The sequence below is a fragment of the Salvelinus namaycush genome, chromosome 3 (assembly GCF_016432855.1).
Source record: "Salvelinus namaycush isolate Seneca chromosome 3, SaNama_1.0, whole genome shotgun sequence".
In the NCBI taxonomy this organism is placed as follows: Eukaryota; Metazoa; Chordata; class Actinopteri; order Salmoniformes; family Salmonidae; genus Salvelinus; species Salvelinus namaycush.
The window spans coordinates 58,909,005-58,928,299 of NC_052309.1; the positions used below are offsets into that span (position 1 = coordinate 58,909,005).

A 19,295-nucleotide genomic window follows, 5' to 3' on the forward strand; every position below is an offset into this window, starting at 1 on the left:
AGTATGGCATTACAGGAGTGCTAAGCATAAAAACATCGCAGTGGTTAAAAATCTTCTATCCACAGGAGGGTGTTGAACGTTCAGGTTGGATACAACAGTGATTTTAGACAGGATATGTGTATGTCCTTTCTGTACAAATACATATATCCTACCTTTTAAAGAAATTTGAGAGGCACAAATATTTGCATTTGCGTTGCTCATAACAGTCACATACTCAAATATATTCTTTATATTTTCTTATGATTTAATTGAGTGACAATTTTACCTCTGAATTGATAAATGATGATGGTTAGATTAGTTTCCTACTCTTTGGCAGAATGACACCGAAGGAATAGGGTTGCAAATTTTCCTGAAATGTTCAGGTTTAACATGTAAAATGTAATAAAGTTGTCACACGCAATTGACATTCTGACTGTATATGAGATCAGGAAAAAGGACACATAGCCCCAGGTATGAGCAAGGCTAAAGACAGCGCAATACAAGTGGTTATGATCAAATGTCTGGCATATTTAAAAATCGCAGTTAATCCTGTATCATAATCATCCACCAGGTGGCACTGCAAGACCAAGACTAATTATGTTTGTTCACACTTTGCAAATCTATGGATTAGCCTAGTATTCTATACCATATCATGACATTTTAAAAAGAGGGCTAAAGGCATGTTTCTTAATTGAATTAAGATATTTTAGGAAATTAAAATAAGTACTTAATAACATGCACGTGTATCTTGTCCCAGTATGCACAGCTGAATGTATCCCTTCATTCTATGTATGTTTGGTAGTTTACTAAAACATTCTCTATTTTATGTCTCAAACCCAAACAAAACCTGTAGCAGAGTTTGCTCAACTGTAAGGGTGCTTTAGTTAAACAGGGGTTCCATTGGTGCGATTGAGTGAGAAAGAGAGGCATATTGGTGAGAGACCCTAAACTGGTTATGGAAAGTGTGTAAAAATGATTCCATAATTGTTTGGGGGGGGGGGGGGGGGGGGGCTGGAGGTCAGGGCCCCCCCAGATGGCATATGATAGCAAAATGTGTCCGGCCCTGCCACCTACAGCCTCCCCATCCTTCCAAAATAGCCCTAGAGAACTTTTAGACTACACAACAATCCAAACGCACAGGTCGGCCCCGGGGTACGTGCCCTGCGTGCCCGTTTGGTAAGCCGGCCCTGGTAGGCCGGCGATCATAGCAGAGTGGGAGTAGTCAGAAAAAATACTGGCTGTGTTATCAAGAAGTCACACCGTCAAAATCTTTGCGAACTATTGGAGACGAACACTGACCACCAAAGGAAGACACTTGGACACGTAGAGCGAAATCTGTCAAATTGAGTGTAACTGGCAGTATGTCTTTACGGATTGTTCTTTGTAAACTATTTCAAGTCAAAACATATTGAAATCAATAGAAAATAAACACCCGTTGCGAAACAGAATTCGATTTTTCTGGAGTAAATATCAATACAGGTTTGTAGTTTAAATTACCTGTATTCTTCTGTCTGCTTTTGACGAGAAAGAGGAGCGGCGCGTATTCACATCATCCCTGTCGGCAGGTAATAAACGGGCGTAGTAGAATGATAAATGACTGGAAACTGAGTTGTAAAGGTTATCTATCATTCCTAATAGTATTACTCATTAATCAGTATGCCCTAAAATAATAACTAGGCTATAGGCTACTCATTAGAATTAGGAACACAATTAAATACTTGATAAGAAAATAATATTATTCAAATGGCATACTAGTGTTCTATGGAAGTTTGGTATTACTAGTATTCAGTTGATCAAATGGCTCATTATTGATTAATCAATACCGTTCAAATAGGTTGTTTATCATGTTTCTGTAGTTGAACTGCCTCAAATTGAGGCAGTTCAACAGGACAAATGTATTTAGCAGATGCTTTGGCCTGGCTGTCAGTCACCGAACCTTTATGTTAGACACACAAGTGTTTCTCTGTATCAGTGTGTTTGTCTTCCTTGCCTGCTACATAGTTACTATGGCAATGCATTGGTTATTTTTAAATATAGGCTAGCTAGCCCCCTACTTGCCCAGATATTCCATCTTGGATGTACAGTACACTCTTCCCACTGGGCACAGATGTCAATTCAACCTCTATTACACGTTGGTTCAATGTAATTTCATTGAAATTACATGGAAACAACTTTGATTCACTCAATCAGTGTGCCCAGCGGGTTGCTTTCTGTTTAAGGGTCTCTTCTCACAAAGATTAGACCTGTAGACACACAGTCCTTGATAAGCTGAGCAGTGATCACTTTCAGTTGTGTGGGATTTCTTAATCAGTGGTAGAATTATCCAGGAAACAGGTGTGTGTGTGGCACCTTCCATTACCTGGCTGGCGCCATGCGGGTGATGTAAGGACTGAAGCCATTCTGATCCAGCCAGCCACTCTGTCATGTACCAGCTTATGTAAGACACACAGTGTTTCATGTAATGTTGAATAGGTAGCACTAGGATTCAATATAACCTGTTGGAATCACTGAGAGTATTCTGTATAACCTATAGGATGCAGTGACCAGGTTACTGCATGTAGCTAAGTGGTTACCATGCGATGGTTAAATATCACGTTGAGTACCTGCCATCCCCAGTACTTGACTGATTCAATCATAATAAGGGATAAAGGGGGGCTCAGGCTCTAGATGTACTGAATGTGTGTTTCTGATGTGTGTGTCCCCCAGCAGTGTCATGGCGGCCCCCACCACCAACGTTCCTAAAGGCTGTGGCCCCTCCGTGGGCTCCCTGTACTTCAACCTGTGTGACTTGACTGCAGTGTGGGGCATCGTGGTGGAGTCACTGGCGGCTTTAGGTGTGGTGACGGCCTTCGTCCTCATCGTCATCCTCATGGCCAGCCTTCCCTTCGTGACAGACAGGAAGAGGAAAGGTATGGTGGCCCTGCAGGCCAGCTTTCTGGTCTTCACCCTTGGCCTCTTTGGCCTCTCTTTTGCCTTTGTCGTGGGCCGGGACTTCACAAGCTGCACCGCGCGCCGCTTCCTGTTTGGTGTACTGTTTGCCGGTGGTCTTGCCTGCCTCCTGATGCATGGGCTGTGGCTGGTGCTCCTGAACCGGCAGGGCCAGGGCCCCCAGGGCTGGATGCTGTGTCTGGGGGCCCTGGCCTTTTGGCTGGTTGAGATCATCATCAATACAGAGTGGCTGATCATCACGGTGGAGAGGAGGCCAATGACGGCCAGTGGCAGCCCTGACATCAACTGCAGTATCACCAACCAGGACTTTGTGATGGCTTTGATCTATGTCATGGCCCTGATGCTGGGCGTGGTGCTGATGGCCGTGCCCTCGCTCACACACAAACACAAGGCCTGGCGGCGGGACGGAGCCTTCATCCTGGCCACCGGGGTCTGCTCCATGGCCGTGTGGGTGGCCTGGATCGTCATGTACATCTATGGGAACCAGGTGGCCGGGGACCCCAGCTGGGACGACCCCACCCTGGCCATTGCCCTGGTCAGCAATGCCTGGGTGTTCTTGGTCCTATACACCATCCCAGAAATCTGCTCCCTCACCAAGGATCAGGATGAGCAGCCCAGCGAGGGAGAACACATTATCTACCCGGTCAGGAGCTTGGTCTATGATAACATTCTGAAGGAGCAGAACACTGCAGCAGCAGCAGCCCATCAGAACATGTACATGGAGAACAAGGCCTTCTCCATGGACGAACCCAACACAGGTACAGTAGGAAGGCCCAGCCAACCAATCAATCAATCAATATCTTTGTTGTCCCATTTGGGAAATTTGTAGTGCAGTCAGGATAAAAACAACAAAATATACAAACTTTTTTTTAAAGTGTGCCATTTCTTATAGACCAACATTTCGTTTTTAACAGCGGAGATTTGTATAAACCTTGTGTCTGTCTCTCCAACATTTGCAACATTGTTTCAATATTCAAATTCAATCTCCTGCTGTCCCATTGTAATGAACGTGTCAGGAGCTGGGACGAGACAGACAGGCAGGCAGTGTTTCTCAGCCAGTCGAAATCATGAATCAGCTGGCATCATTTTAATGGATATATACAAAAAAAAGTCAATTGAAAAAAGGTGAAACGAAACACAGCTAAATTGCAGTCTTTGCAGCTTCAGTTTAAAGTGATTGTGTTCATGTGGCTGTGTCGTTGGCTAGCTCCTCTGAACAACAGTTTCCTGACGAGTGAGCACATTTTCTATTCCAGGCGAAAACGCGACTCATTAGGTCAACGTTCTTATACCTTGCAGCCTGATCCAATCATAATAAAGATGACTGCGGTGTGTAAACCAAGATCCCCAGGGGGAGGATGTATCCAAATAAATGCCACTAGAAAACAGCTTAAACAAATGCAAATGCAGCTACTTTGCTATTATTCTGGCTGCACTTTTTGACGCGACTGTACGTTAGCCGTAGTTGGCTAGCTAGCAAGCAAGGTATAAGAATGTTGCCAGCCAGTATGGCAATGGAACATTAAGAACGAACGACTGGGTCGCGTCCATAGATGCAGAACAAGAAGTCTGAACGTCAGGGTCGCGTCTCTAGCAAGCCTAGATTTGTGTCGGGACTGTATCTTGTTGAAGGATGAAATAGTTTGAATACATTAATCAAAATAACGTTTTTAATGAAAATGTCAATCATTATTTGAATATGTTGGTAACCCGTTGTATAAAAGTGATAATGCCCTTGAAGCCAGTGTTTGGAGGATATATTGGCACTGGCCTAACAACACCCGTGCCGTCTCAGGCCTAACAACACCCATGCCAATATATCCTCCAAACACCGGCTTCTCAGGCATTATCACTTAAATATACATTTATTAAGTACACCCATCTTGTACCGGGTCATGCGTGAAGAGGCCACCCATTTCTAAAATACTGGAACCGGAGTGCCTGGCACCGACAATCATACCACGCTCAAAGTTGTAGGTAGCCTACATTCGATATAATCCATGAGTTGAATCAAAACAGGTTTACACCCTAGTTCATGAGTTGTCCATAATTCATGAGTTAATGCTTGGAGTCTTCACAGATGCGTGACATAAAACATTACCTTTCTTTCCTTACATGAATTACATTTATGACAGTGTTATTTGTAAATATTAAGCATTTAACAATTGAATTAGAACATTGAACTTAAACCCTGTATGAATAATGGATCTTGGAGATCTCAAAAATGCACAGTAAGTGTAACTGTCTATGTAACATTTCATAATGCATCGCAGTGAAACCAGTTCTCATGGGCACACAAATCCCAAATAATGTATGCCAATGCAAAATCAACTGCTTCTAACTGAAAGAGTCAACTATAGGCCAACTGTCATTAATGTATACTTGTTGGATGGATGCGCATTGGTGTCTAGCTGTAGACTAGTTGTCTAGTAATATTGTCGACCATCATTTTTTTAACCTTTATTTAACTAGGCACGTCGGTTAAGAACAAATTCTTATTTTCAATGACGGCATAGGAAAAGAGAGTTAACTGCCTTGTTCAGGGGCAGAACGACAGATTTTTACCTTGTCAGCTCGGGGATTCGATCTTGCAACCTTTCGGTTACTAGTCCAAAGCTCTAACCACTAGGCTACCAGCAAAGAAAACAGATATTTATAGAAAATAATAAAGCTAAATCAGTGGTCTACTACTTCTGGCCATGGATGGCATGGAGAACGGATGCACCTGAAAAACAAAGCAATGAGCACTCTAAACAGCTGACTTACAAAAGCAAACAATGATAAATCAACGGATAAATTGAATGCATTGGAATAAAGGCATATGCTATTTTTATCAAGGACGCATGGCAAACAAATGGCGAAAATGTGGAAGTACAAAGGAAAAACTATGCGTAAAAGGAGCTCAGCTGAGGCCGAAATTCAGCACTACTAAGTGGACAGCACAAACACATAGAAATAAAGGGTTTAAACCATGACAGAGAGATGGGGGTGTTCATTTAATTGGAAGCTTTTATTTTAATATTTACCATTGCATTTTAAACAAAGGTTCATGGTTCAATTAGCATTATTTAAAGACCCCCCCAAAGTTTGACTTTTGTTGCATTTAGGAGAGCTAACGTCTCATTTAGGGGAGCTGAGTGTGTATTTGTGTAATTCCAGTGTGTATTTGATCATTCAGCCCTTGCAGCTGAGATTTGAAGTTTTAATTTCTTTCTTCCATTCCTCTCTCCCTCTTCTCTCTAGCAGCCAACAAGCCTGTATCTCCATACGGTGGTTATAGTGGTCAGTTCCGCAGCTGTGTGTACCAGCCCACAGAACTAGCTCTAATCACCAAGAGCCTGGCAAATGTGAGTGGGTTTTACCCAATACACGGACTTAAACCCTCATATCACTAGTGTTATTCTCCAAGAAATACATACCGAAACCAACTTTTTTAAATTCTCTGTGTGTGCGTGTCCTCTCTACAGAGGGACCTGTCCCATGAGACTGGCCTCCCCAGGGCCACGGCCCCCCCTCTAAACCAGAGCAGCAGCTCCCTGCCTCGCTCCCTAGTGCCCCTACCCACCACAGGACTGTCCCCAGCAGTCAGTGTAAGCACTTCACTGCCATCATACACAACAGGATACTGTGCATCCATGGTGTTTTTGCTGTCTTCTTTCCCTTTTTAAAACTACTGAGCTGAGCTGAGCTGTACTATGCTGGCCTGGTTATGCATCCACCATAGTTGCTGGAAAAGTAAAAAGAACATATCTGAGCCTGTTTGGGTTGGCACGACGGTGTGAAAAGTATATAAGTGGAAGGTGGAGGATTTCAAGTCTAATTCTTCTGCCTTGTCTTTCTCAGGGAAATGGTGTGTATAAGAAGCCTCTGTGGTGAATCTACGCTACGCTACTACAACCTGGTTCCTGTTCTAGACCCTCCCCCTATTCTACTCTGTGCTCTCGTTTCCCCTGCAGCCCCTGGGTGTGTTTGTCAGGATTGGACCCTGAGAAAACCCAGAGCCTTTGACCACTGTAGAGGCCAGGCTGTTCTGTACATACAGTAGGGCTGGAGGGAGCCAGTGTCAGAGGAGAGGCCACAGTCTTGGTGCTGTGCACCCAGAACAAGTGTGTCTCTCATCTCCCTGTGTCTCACCCAGTCTATCCCAGTGGCAGTACTAGCCACCCTCTACCTACCCATCTCCCAAGCCAGCACTCCCCACCCCACAACGCCATGCACTGATGGGAGATCCAACCAACACAGCAACACACAGCAGTGTGGCCAGAGTGAATGGACAATGAGGCAGTTAAGATACATTTGTTGCACAGCCATAAAAACCTTTCAGTCTAAGCCCTGTAAAAAAATCTAAAGTAAGTTTGTTCTGAAGTGTCTGTCCTATATATAAGAAATATTATTATTTTTTTTTTTTACATGTATTTAACCCCTTATTTTTTGGAACTGAACAGTCTCCATATATACTTCCATTCATTTGGTACTGGGGAACCTTCAGACGAGTCCTGTAAAAGCCTCTGGGCATCCTAGAGCAAATGTACAGTGGCTTGCGAAAGTATTCACCCCCTTGGCATTTTTCCTATTTTATTGCCTTACAACCTGGAATTAAAATAGATTTTTCGGGGGTTTGTATCATTTGATTTACACAACAACATTTGAAGATGTAAAATATTTTTTTATTGTGAAACAAGAAATAAGACAAAAAAACAGAACTTGAGCGTGCATAACTATTCACTATTCAAAAGTCAATACTTTGTAGAGCCACCTTTTGCAACAATTACAGCTGCAAGTCTCTTGGCGTATGTCTTTATAAACTTGCCACATCTAGCCACTGGGATTTTTGCCCGTTCTTCAATGCAAAACTGCTCCAGATCCTTCAAGTTGGATGGGTTCCGCTGGTGTACAGCAATCTTTAAGTCATACCACAGATTTTCAATTGGATTGAGGTCTGGGCTTTGACTAGGCTATTCCAAGACATTTAAATGTTTCCCCTTAAACCACTCGAGTGTTGCTTTAGCAGTATGCTTAGGGTCATTGTCCTGCTGGAAGGTGAACCTCCGTCCCAGTATTAAATCTCTGGAAGACTGAAACAGGTTTCCCTCAAGAATTTACCTGTATTTAGCGCCATCCATCATTCCTTCAATTCTGACCAGTTTCCCAGTCCCTGCTGATGGAAAAACATCCTCACAGCATGATGCTGCCACCATCATGCTTCACTGTGGGGATGGTGTTCTTGGGGTGATGAGGTGTTGGGTTTGTGCCAGACATAGCGTTTTCCTTGATGGCCAAAATACTCCATTTTAGTCTCAGCTGACCAGAGTACCTTATTCCATATGTTTGGGGAGTCTCCCACATGCCTTTTGGCAAACACCAAACGTGTTTGCTTATTTTTCTTCTTTAGTCAATGGCTTTTTTTCTGGCCACTCTTCTGTAAAGCCCAGCTCTGTGGAGTGTACGGCTTAAAGTGGTCCTATGGACAGATACTCCAATCTCCACTGGGAGATTTGCAGCTCCTTCAGGGTTATCTTTGGTGTCTTTGTTGCCTCTCTGATTAATGCCCTCCTTGTATGGTCTGTGAGTTTTGGTGGGCGGCCCTCTCTTGGCAGGTTTGTTGTGGTGCCATATTCTTTCAATTTTTTTAATAATGGACTTAATGGTGCTCTGTGGGATGTTCAACGTTTCAGATAGTTTTTTATAACCCAACCCTGATCTGTACTTCTCCACAACTTTGTCCCTGACCTGTTTGGAGAGCTCCTTGGTCTTGGTGGTGCCCCTTGTTTAGTGGTGTTGCAGACTCTGGGGCCTTTCAGAACAGGTGTATATATATACACTGAGATCATGTGACAGATCATGTGACACTTAAATAAAGTCCACCTGTGTGCAATCTAACTAAACTATATGACTTCTGAAGGTAATTGGTTGCACCAGATCTTATTTAGGGGCTTCATAGCAAAGGGGGTGAATACATATGCATGCACCACTTTTCTATGTTTTATTTTTTAGAAGTAATTTTTTTCATTTAACTTCACCAATTTGGACTATTTTGTGTATGTCCATTACATGAAATCCAAATAAAAATCAATTTAAATACAGGTTGTAATGAATCAAAATAGGAAAAACGCCAAGGGGGATGAATACTTTTGCAAGGCACTGTATGACTGACATGTATGTGAAATACTCACCTTTCTACAGAGGGGTTATTAGTGTGTAGCCCAAACTTTTCGGACACTACAGACAGAAATTGGCAGATCAGCTGTAACTACTTCAGATAAGTCCCAAGACGCTTGTGGGGGTCGTAGAGCAAAACGGAGACCACCATCGTGTTCGTGAGAGTCTCAACTTTTATAATAGTTTGTAGGCCAAACCGTTTGGATGCTACAGACAATGTTGTGTTTCGGGATGTCTCATGGTCTGACAAACACCACTCTTTCACCGCAAGTGCGACATCGGCTGATGTGGGTGATTGAGACGCATCCAATGCAAGATATCTCTAGCTTAAAGAGACAGATTTTTAAATTCTAATTTGATTTCCTTGGGGGTGCAAACATTGAATCTAGGGGGTTAAATTAATGTGACTGAGAATCACATTATAATGAAGAGAAAGGGAAGGCGAGAGATGGACAGTGAGACAGGAGAGATAGGATGGATTCTTTCACGTTGTCTGTTCTTATCTTACGCTTACCTGTTTTTATCAACATCCACTTTCACCCCTGACCCCTAAGACTAGTGTGTTTAGTTTCTGTTCTCTCTGGGGTCACTGCTGTCCTGTTATAATCGACAGACTTTCACAGGATGGCAATGAGTCTCCTTTTAGTTCTGTTATATTGTACAGGGAATGGAGGTAAGGGATTCAAACAAGTTTATCAACAAACCAGGGCTTTTAAGCTGCATTTCCGCCATGTTTTGGGTGGACCAATCAAATCATATCTTTTCACAGCAGCACGGTTTGGTCAAAATACCAATTAGTGAAAAATATATAATTGGGGTGCCTGTCTAAACACAGTGATATTGTTTAAGAAACTGGTCTTACATTATCTCTATGTGCTTAAAACACCAAGGCACTGAGGTATACACTAAATATAGGTCTTTACATATTTTGGAAATGTATCATTTATTGTATTTTCACCTTGAGATCTTTAAATTTATATACAGGACTGTATATACACTACTCAAAAAAATAAAGGGAACACTTAAACAACACAATGTAACTCCAAGTCAATCACACTTCTGTGAAATCAAACTGTCCACTTAGGAAGCAACACTGATTGACAATAAATTTCACATGCTGTTGTGCAAATGGAATAGACAAAAGGTGGAAATTATAGGCAATTAGTAAGACACCCCCAAAAAAGGAATGGTTCTGCAGGGGGTGACCACACACCACTTCTCAGTTCCTATGCTTCCTGGCTGATGTTTTGGTCACTTTTGAATGCTGGCGGTGCTTTCACTCTAGTGGTAGCATGAGACGGAGTCTACAACCCACACAAGTGGCTCAGGTAGTGCAGCTCATCCAGGATGGCACATCAATGCGAGCTGTGGCAAGAAGGTTTGCTGGAGGTCATTTTGCAGGGCTTTGGCAGTGCTCCTCCTTGCACAAAGGCGGAGATAGCGGTCCTGCTGCTGGGTTGTTGCCCTCCTACGGCCTCCTCCACGTCTCCTGATGTACTGGCCTGTCTCCTGGTAGCGCCTCCATGCTCTGGACACTACGCTGACAGACACAGCAAACCTTCTTGCCACAGCTCGCATTGATGTGCCATCCTGGATGAGCTGCACTACCTGAGCCACTTGTGTGGGTTGTAGACTCCGTCTCATGCTACCACTAGAGTGAGAGCACCGCCAGCATTCAAAAGTGACCAAAACATCAGCCAGGGAAGCATAGGAACTGAGAAGTGGTCTGTGGTCACCACCTGCAGAATCACTCCTTTATTGGGGGTGTCTTGCTAATTGCCTATAATTTCCACCTTTTGTCTATTCCATTTGCACAACAGCATGTGAAATTTATTGTCAATCAGTGTTGCTTCCTAAGTGGACAGTTTGATTTCACAGAAGTGTGATTGACTTGGAGTTACATTGTGTTGTTTAAGTGTTCCCTTTATTTTTTTGAGCAGTGTATATTCTCTCTAGTTTGATTTTCCTGTAAATTGTTATTTTACTGGTTATGAATTCCTCCCTCAATAGGGACTTGTTTGGGTGCTTCTGTGTTTACATTTTACTGTTCAGAAGTGTAATAACTAAATATTTTTTAATTATCAACCATATCAGCCATAATAGAAAATATTGCTAACTTGTCATTTTATGTCAATAGAAACATTCAACATTAAATAAATCATTAAATCAAACTACAAGTACTGTTTGATATCATCCCATGGATAAAACGGTCAAGGTGGGAATAGCTCCAATACTGTACCTGGAAAAGATGCAGATAGTGTAGTAGGGAACATTGCAAGAGGAAGTGTCCTGAGGATGAAAATACACCTCTGAGGAGTTATTTACATACACAGCTCTGATAAGCTTCTTTGCCTGCTCGGGCCTCCGACATGGATGTGTGCGTGGGCATCCGTGTTCCTGAATCGCACACAAGCACATGCATACTACACACCAACACAGACACACTGCATACTATACACACTATACACTAGTGGCGGTCTGTGCCGTTTAAGATGAGGGATGATGTTTTTTTAAATGAACATGGCCTTATTTCTATTACAGCATATTGGATGACAGTCATTCATATTCCATTCACCCAGTTCAATGTAACATCGATAGGTTTAAGTTACTACATGATACTCAAATGCTCTATACCCATCATGAGGTTGCTACAACCTAGCCTATGAATGTTTAAAACGTAGGTGCACCGGTCGAGAGAAACACTCTTGCCTGCATCTAGCTGATCTAGGGTGTAATCAGTAGAGGTGCGTGGGTAAAATCCCCGGGGAAGCCAATCCAGGGGGGAAAAAAGCCATATAACAACCGATGTGTTGTGATAATTGCGTTGTTTGCTCTATAACCTGTTAGTTATATATCACGGTTCATATACCGTGATATATAAGACTGAGACAATAAGACACAGTGGCAGAATAAATTCAACCACAAATTTGTTTCATTACAAAACCGGAGAGCAACATCTCTCCGGTGAAGTCCACAAAACATATTGCTTGTCAGTTACGTGACCTATAGCATGGTCAAGTAAGGTAATGTTTCAGACATTTTCGGACTACTAAACTATTGATTTAGAACCAGAGTTATCGCAAGTCACAAAGAAAACAGGATCTGCCTCCACTATTCCAGCACCATCTAATCACCTATGCTTAGTCTAATATAGTGACAACTAAAAGATACCAAAAACTACTGTCCAATCAACGTAAGCTAAATATGTGGCTGTCCATGGTACTGATTTCTTGTGAACAAGTAGAAAAAAAACATGTTGACTCACCCTACTTGTAGAGAAACGCCAGTACTATCCTCTTTCATGTTGCCTAAACTGTCTATGCTGTCTAAACTGTCTAGACAGTTTTGTCTATGACTGTCATACAGTACACACTTCTAGTTTGTGTTGTCCTAGGCTACCTGGCTAAAATACTTGCTCGCTAGCCTAACTTACTTTCATGGGCAACGATACACCAGGCCAGCTAATTAACATTAGCATACTACATCTAGCTACATGTTGAACCTCCATCCTCAGGCCAGGGGTACAATGTATGAACTTATGGTTGGATCAGAATCGCCGCTATAAATCATTGGCCAGTAAGGAGAATTAAGTAAAACCACAAGTCCAAATCCCTATCTCCATCCATGGTTAATTTAGGAAAGGGACGAATTTAGCTAACTAGCTAGCCACCGGAGCACAACACAACGAGATGCAACAATTCAATTTTTTTTCTGTCAATAATGACGTTTGGCCTGTGATGTGATTGGTCTGAAGCCAAATCCAAACTGGCTCCCCTTGACACTTTTTTTTTTGGTGCGCCAGGACCATTCACAGTTGAGCTCACTGTTTAGGTCAACTTTGATTGGCCATTATTTTATTTTTAGAGGCCAAATGCTCTCTGGCTTCCCTTGCATTCAATGCTACGGGCAGCAACAATGTCATACTCTTTCTGACCAGACAGCATCAGCTAAATATACTACACATACTGAGACAGAGGGGCGCTGTTTTGTTCGCTCGGATGCTTTCTCCGGTGAGATACATTCAGCCTCTTGCAAACTGAAGGAAATTTATGAAACACAGAGAGATGAAAAATTATTATAATTCTTTTTTTAAATTTCTTTTTTTTAACATTTTTGGGGAATCCTGGCTTCCCTTGGCATCCATGCCACTGGCTGTAATCATTAGTCCAACAGTTGCAAACAAGAGTTTCTACTGGATGAATTCAGGTATGTTTATATCTGTTTCAGAAACGTTTTTCAATAGAATCGGTGGAATGAATACACCCCTGATCACACGCAAACACAGTTCACTTTCATAGCAGCCACATACAAACAGCATGATCCCTTTGATTGTTGTAGAATTCCTTCTCGCATCTACACACTCTCCTCCTCTCACCTTTTCCCTTCGCAAGTGGACTTCAGTGCACAACACATCAGCTGTCTGTAACCAGGCAAATAAAAAACCCTAACCGGTACACACAGCCTATGTCGCTGCTATGTCATAGTCAACATAGCTACTAGAACTAACGCATTAGTAAACTCGCTACAATCATGCAGTACATTGTACAGTCAGCAGCTAGGAGTTACGGCAGGCCCCGTGGCAATAAATTAATAAAACCAAAATAATATATTTAGTATGCTTTTTATCTAAAAATGATAACTTTGTTTCACTATTTTTATGAAATTCATTGAGTATGGTCCTTCCCTTCCTCCTCTGAGGAGCCGCCACTGCTATACACAGACCACTGCACATTACACACAATTGTAATTACAGTGGGGCAAAAAAGTATTTAGTCAGCCACCAATTGTGCAAGTTCTCCCACTTAAAAAGATGAGAGAGGCCTGTAATTTTCATCATAGGTACACTTCAACTATGACAGACAAAATTAGAGAAAAAAATCCAGAAAATCACATTGTAGGATTTTTAATGAATTTATTTGCAAATTATGGTGGAAAATAAGTATTTGGTCAATAACAAAAGTTTATCTCAATACTTTGTTATATACCCTTTGTTGGCAATGACAGAGGTCAAACGTTTTCTGTAAGTCTTCACAAGGTTTTCACACACTGTTGCTGGTATTTTGGCCCATTCCTCCATGCAGATCTCCTCTAGAGCAGTGATGTTTTGGGGCTGTTGCTGGGCAACACGGACTTTCAACTCCCTCCAAAGATTTTCTATGAGGTTGAGATCTGGAGACTGGCTAGGCCACTCCAGGACCTTGAAATGCTTCTTACGAAGCCACTCCTTCGTTGCCCCAATGGGATCATTGTCATGCTGAAAGACCCAGCCACGTTTCATCTTCAATGCCCTTGCTGATGGAAGGAGGTTTTCACTCAAAATCTCACGATACATGGCCCCATTCATTCTTTCCTTTACACGGATCAGTCGTCCTGGTCCCTTTGCAGAAAAACAGCCCCAAAGCATGATGTTTCCACCCCCATGCTTCACAGTAGGTATGGTGTTCTTTGGATGCAACTCAGCATTCTTTGTCCTCCAAAAACGACGAGTTGAGTTTTTACCAAAAAGTTATATTTTGGTTTCATCTGACCATATGACATTCTCCCAATCTTCTTCTGGATCATCCAAATGCTCTCTAGCAAACTTCAGACGGGCCTGGACATGTACTGGCTTAAGCAGGGGGACACATCTGGCACTGCAGGATTTGAGTCCCTGGCGGTGTAGTGTGTTACTGATGGTAGGCTTTGTTACTTTGGTCCCAGCTCTCTGCAGGTCATTCACTAGGTCCCCCCATGTGGTTCTGGGATTTTTGCTCACCGTTCTTGTGATCATTTGTACCCCACGGGGTGAGATCTTCCGTGGAGCCCCAGATCGAGGGAGATTATCAGTGGTCTTGTATATCTTCCATTTCCTAATAATTGCTCCCAGTTGATTTCTTCAAACCAAGCTGCTTACCTATTGCAGATTCAGTCTTCCCAGCCTGGTGCAGGTCTACAATTGTTTCTGGTGTCCTTTGACAGCTCTTTGGTCTTGGCCATAGTGGAGTTTGGAGTGTGACTGTTTGAGGTTGTGGACAGGTGTCTTTCATACTGATAACAAGTTTAAACAGGTGGCATTAATACAGGTAACGAGTGGAGGACAGAGGAGCCTCTTAAAGAAGTTACAGGTCTGTGAGAGCCAGAAATCTTGCTTGTTTGTAGGTGACCAAATACTTTTTCCACCATAATTTGCAAATAAATTCATAAAAAATCCTACAATGTGATTTTCTGGAATTTTTTTTCTCATTTTGTTTGTCATAGTTGAAGGCCTCTCTCATAATTACAGGCCTCTCTCATCTTTTTAAGTGGGAGAACTTGCACAATTGGTGGCTGACTAAATACTTTTTTTGCTCCACTGTATTTACCTTTAAAACAGGATGTCATTGAGACAAAGTTACTTTTTCAAATGAGCCCTGCACAATAAAAAACACACATCACTAAATTACAAAACATGATCATAAAATAAATTTAATAAAAAGTATTCACTTAGAACATAATCTCTCCTGTGGACAATGTTCTGGTATTATATTTGATGAAGTTGAAGCACTGACAGCATGATGTGTACTGCGCAGCAGAGCACAAGCAAATGGCTCAGCTTCAAATGTTACCGATCAATTTTGTGCGTCCCACCTGTAAACCTAGTAATTGATAGTTAAAAAAAAAACTAACCCGAAGTATCATCTCGGGGCCCATCGGGCTCGGATAGCAGAGCTCTACACTGCATACTACTGTACACACAGGCACACTGCATATTTGTGGAGGTATGTTTGTCTGGGTGATTTGGGGAGCCTGTGACTGTTTTTGTATTATACATGTTGGTTATAATGTGTATATTTGTTGTATATACAGGGTACATTTGTAAAAGAGACCTAGGTCTCAATGTCTTCCCTGTTAAAATAAAGGTAACATTAAATAAATACTGCACAGCTACACACTGCATGTCCACTCGTGTATACTACCCAACCACACTGCTTTTGATAGAGATCAAACTATCCTTGAATGAAGTAGCTGAAACTAAGAACCTGAATATGTGTATCCCCTCAATCAAGCCAGAAGGATATGAGAACAGGATTCTTAATACGAGTTTTGTTGGGGCAGTGGAATGATGCAGTACATTAATGCAGTATAGTGTCCATCCCAAATGGCAGCATATCCCCTGTGGGCTCTGTTCAAAAGTAGTACACTATAAAGGGAATAGGGTGCCATTTGAGATGAAAACATCGATTCAAGATGCGATAAGTCCTTGTGGTTATGAAACCGGTGAGTCATGTCAGTGTATTCATCAAGAACAGTCTTCCATCCAGAGGTATCCAGGGCTAGAAGGCAGGAGTACATGTAATATAAAAGGAGTTGAGTGGGCTGCGAGTAGAGCACTCTCACAACCAACCTACACAAGAATGTTTGTTATATTTTCTATATTACACAGGATATACAATAGTGTATGGGTAATGGTAACAGCTGTATGAAGAGTAGCAGCTGTGTAAAAAATACAAGTTCAGAGCCATATTCTATTCACAGTATTATTTGATTTTTCACTAAACATGGCCCAGTCTGGGTTGAGGCAGCTGCCCTCTTTGTTTGCTTCATTAAAATTAGTTCTCCCTTCCCACTGGGAGAAGTAGCTATAAGATATTTATTCATGTGTAATTTGTCACTGCACACACACATGCATACACAAACACACAAAATTACTCTCATTGAGCTATGGCTGCCTAGCAGCAGCAGGCTGAGAAACCTCTTCCTCACCCACCCACTCCTCTCCTCGTGACCTGTGCTGTTCAGTCAGTCAGCAGCCCTGGGATCGTTAACACATGGAAACACAGAGGAGACAAGTAGGCTGCAGAATGGAGAAGACTCTAGGGGTCATTAATAGCAAACAAACAAACTGGTCAGATGCACAGATGCACACATGGCACATCAATGCGAGCTGTGGCAAGAAGGTTTGCTGGAGGTCATTTTGCAGGGCTTTGGCAGTGCTCCTCCTTGCACAAAGGCGGAGATAGCGGTCCTGCTGCTGGGTTGTTGCCCTCCTACGGCCTCCTCCACGTCTCCTGATGTACTGGCCTGTCTCCTGGTAGCGCCTCCATGCTCTGGACACTACGCTGACAGACACAGCAAACCTTCTTGCCACAGCTCGCATTGATGTGCCATCCTGGATGAGCTGCACTACCTGAGCCACTTGTGTGGGTTGTAGACTCCGTCTCATGCTACCACTAGAGTGAGAGCACCGCCAGCATTCAAAAGTGACCAAAACATCAGCCAGGGAAGCATAGGAACTGAGAAGTGGTCTGTGGTCACCACCTGCAGAATCACTCCTTTATTGGGGGTGTCTTGCTAATTGCCTATAATTTCCACCTTTTGTCTATTCCATTTGCACAACAGCATGTGAAATTTATTGTCAATCAGTGTTGCTTCCTAAGTGGACAGTTTGATTTCACAGAAGTGTGATTGACTTGGAGTTACATTGTGTTGTTTAAGTGTTCCCTTTATTTTTTTGAGCAGTGTATATTCTCTCTAGTTTGATTTTCCTGTAAATTGTTATTTTACTGGTTATGAATTCCTCCCTCAATAGGGACTTGTTTGGGTGCTTCTGTGTTTACATTTTACTGTTCAGAAGTGTAATAACTAAATATTTTTTAATTATCAACCATATCAGCCATAATAGAAAATATTGCTAACTTGTCATTTTATGTCAATAGAAACATTCAACATTAAATAAATCATTAAATCAAACTACAAGTACTGTTTGATATCATCCCATGGATAAAACGGTCAAGGTGGGAATAGCTCCAATACTGTACCTGGAAAAGATGCAGATAGTGTAGTAGGGAACATTGCAAGAGGAAGTGTCCTGAGGATGAAAATACACCTCTGAGGAGTTATTTACATACACAGCTCTGATAAGCTTCTTTGCCTGCTCGGGCCTCCGACATGGATGTGTGCGTGGGCATCCGTGTTCCTGAATCGCACACAAGCACATGCATACTACACACCAACACAGACACACTGCATACTATACACACTATACACTAGTGGCGGTCTGTGCCGTTTAAGATGAGGGATGATGTTTTTTTAAATGAACATGGCCTTATTTCTATTACAGCATATTGGATGACAGTCATTCATATTCCATTCACCCAGTTCAATGTAACATCGATAGGTTTAAGTTACTACATGATACTCAAATGCTCTATACCCATCATGAGGTTGCTACAACCTAGCCTATGAATGTTTAAAACGTAGGTGCACCGGTCGAGAGAAACACTCTTGCCTGCATCTAGCTGATCTAGGGTGTAATCAGTAGAGGTGCGTGGGTAAAATCCCCGGGGAAGCCAATCCAGGGGGGAAAAAAGCCATATTACAACCGATGTGTTGTGATAATTGCGTTGTTTGCTCTATAACCTGTTAGTTATATATCACGGTTCATATACCGTGATATATAAGACTGAGACAATAAGACACAGTGGCAGAATAAATTCAACCACAAATTTGTTTCATTACAAAACCGGAGAGCAACATCTCTCCGGTGAAGTCCACAAAACATATTGCTTGTCAGTTACGTGACCTATAGCATGGTCAAGTAAGGTAATGTTTCAGACATTTTCGGACTACTAAACTATTGATTTAGAACCAGAGTTATCGCAAGTCACAAAGAAAACAGGATCTGCCTCCACTATTCCAGCACCATCTAATCACCTATGCTTAGTCTAATATAGTGACAACTAAAAGATACCAAAAACTACTGTCCAATCAACGTAAGCTAAATATGTGGCTGTCCATGGTACTGATTTCTTGTGAACAAGTAGAAAAAAAACATGTTGACTCACCCTACTTGTAGAGAAACGCCAGTACTATCCTCTTTCATGTTGCCTAAACTGTCTATGCTGTCTAAACTGTCTAGACAGTTTTGTCTATGACTGTCATACAGTACACACTTCTAGTTTGTGTTGTCCTAGGCTACCTGGCTAAAATACTTGCTCGCTAGCCTAACTTACTTTCATGGGCAACGATACACCAGGCCAGCTAATTAACATTAGCATACTACATCTAGCTACATGTTGAACCTCCATCCTCAGGCCAGGGGTACAATGTATGAACTTATGGTTGGATCAGAATCGCCGCTATAAATCATTGGCCAGTAAGGAGAATTAAGTAAAACCACAAGTCCAAATCCCTATCTCCATCCATGGTTAATTTAGGAAAGGGACGAATTTAGCTAACTAGCTAGCCAC

General features: G+C 42.2%; 1 protein-coding gene across 1 annotated transcript; it reads left to right on the forward strand.

Annotated features, from left to right (window-relative positions):
- The first annotated feature begins 2,692 nt into the window (after window positions 1–2,692).
- LOC120043949 (G-protein coupled receptor family C group 5 member C-like) lies at window positions 2,693–6,917 on the forward strand. Its single transcript, XM_038988546.1, has 4 exons — window positions 2,693–3,686; window positions 6,175–6,275; window positions 6,396–6,518; window positions 6,885–6,917. The coding sequence occupies exons 1-4, from the start codon at window positions 2,693–2,695 to the stop codon at window positions 6,915–6,917; spliced, it is 1,251 nt and encodes a 416-aa protein (XP_038844474.1).
- The last annotated feature ends 12,378 nt before the right edge of the window (window positions 6,918–19,295 follow it).

Excerpts from the sequence above, each read along its gene's own strand:
- LOC120043949 (XM_038988546.1), top strand. The coding sequence starts at position 2,693 with ATGGCGGCCCCCACCACCAACGTTCCTAAAGGCTGTGGCCCCTCCGTG. Across the intron at positions 6,276-6,395 it reads TCACCAAGAGCCTGGCAAAT|AGGGACCTGTCCCATGAGAC; the intron begins GTGAGTGGGTTT and ends TCCTCTCTACAG. Across the intron at positions 6,519-6,884 it reads GACTGTCCCCAGCAGTCAGT|CCCCTGGGTGTGTTTGTCAG; the intron begins GTAAGCACTTCA and ends TTTCCCCTGCAG.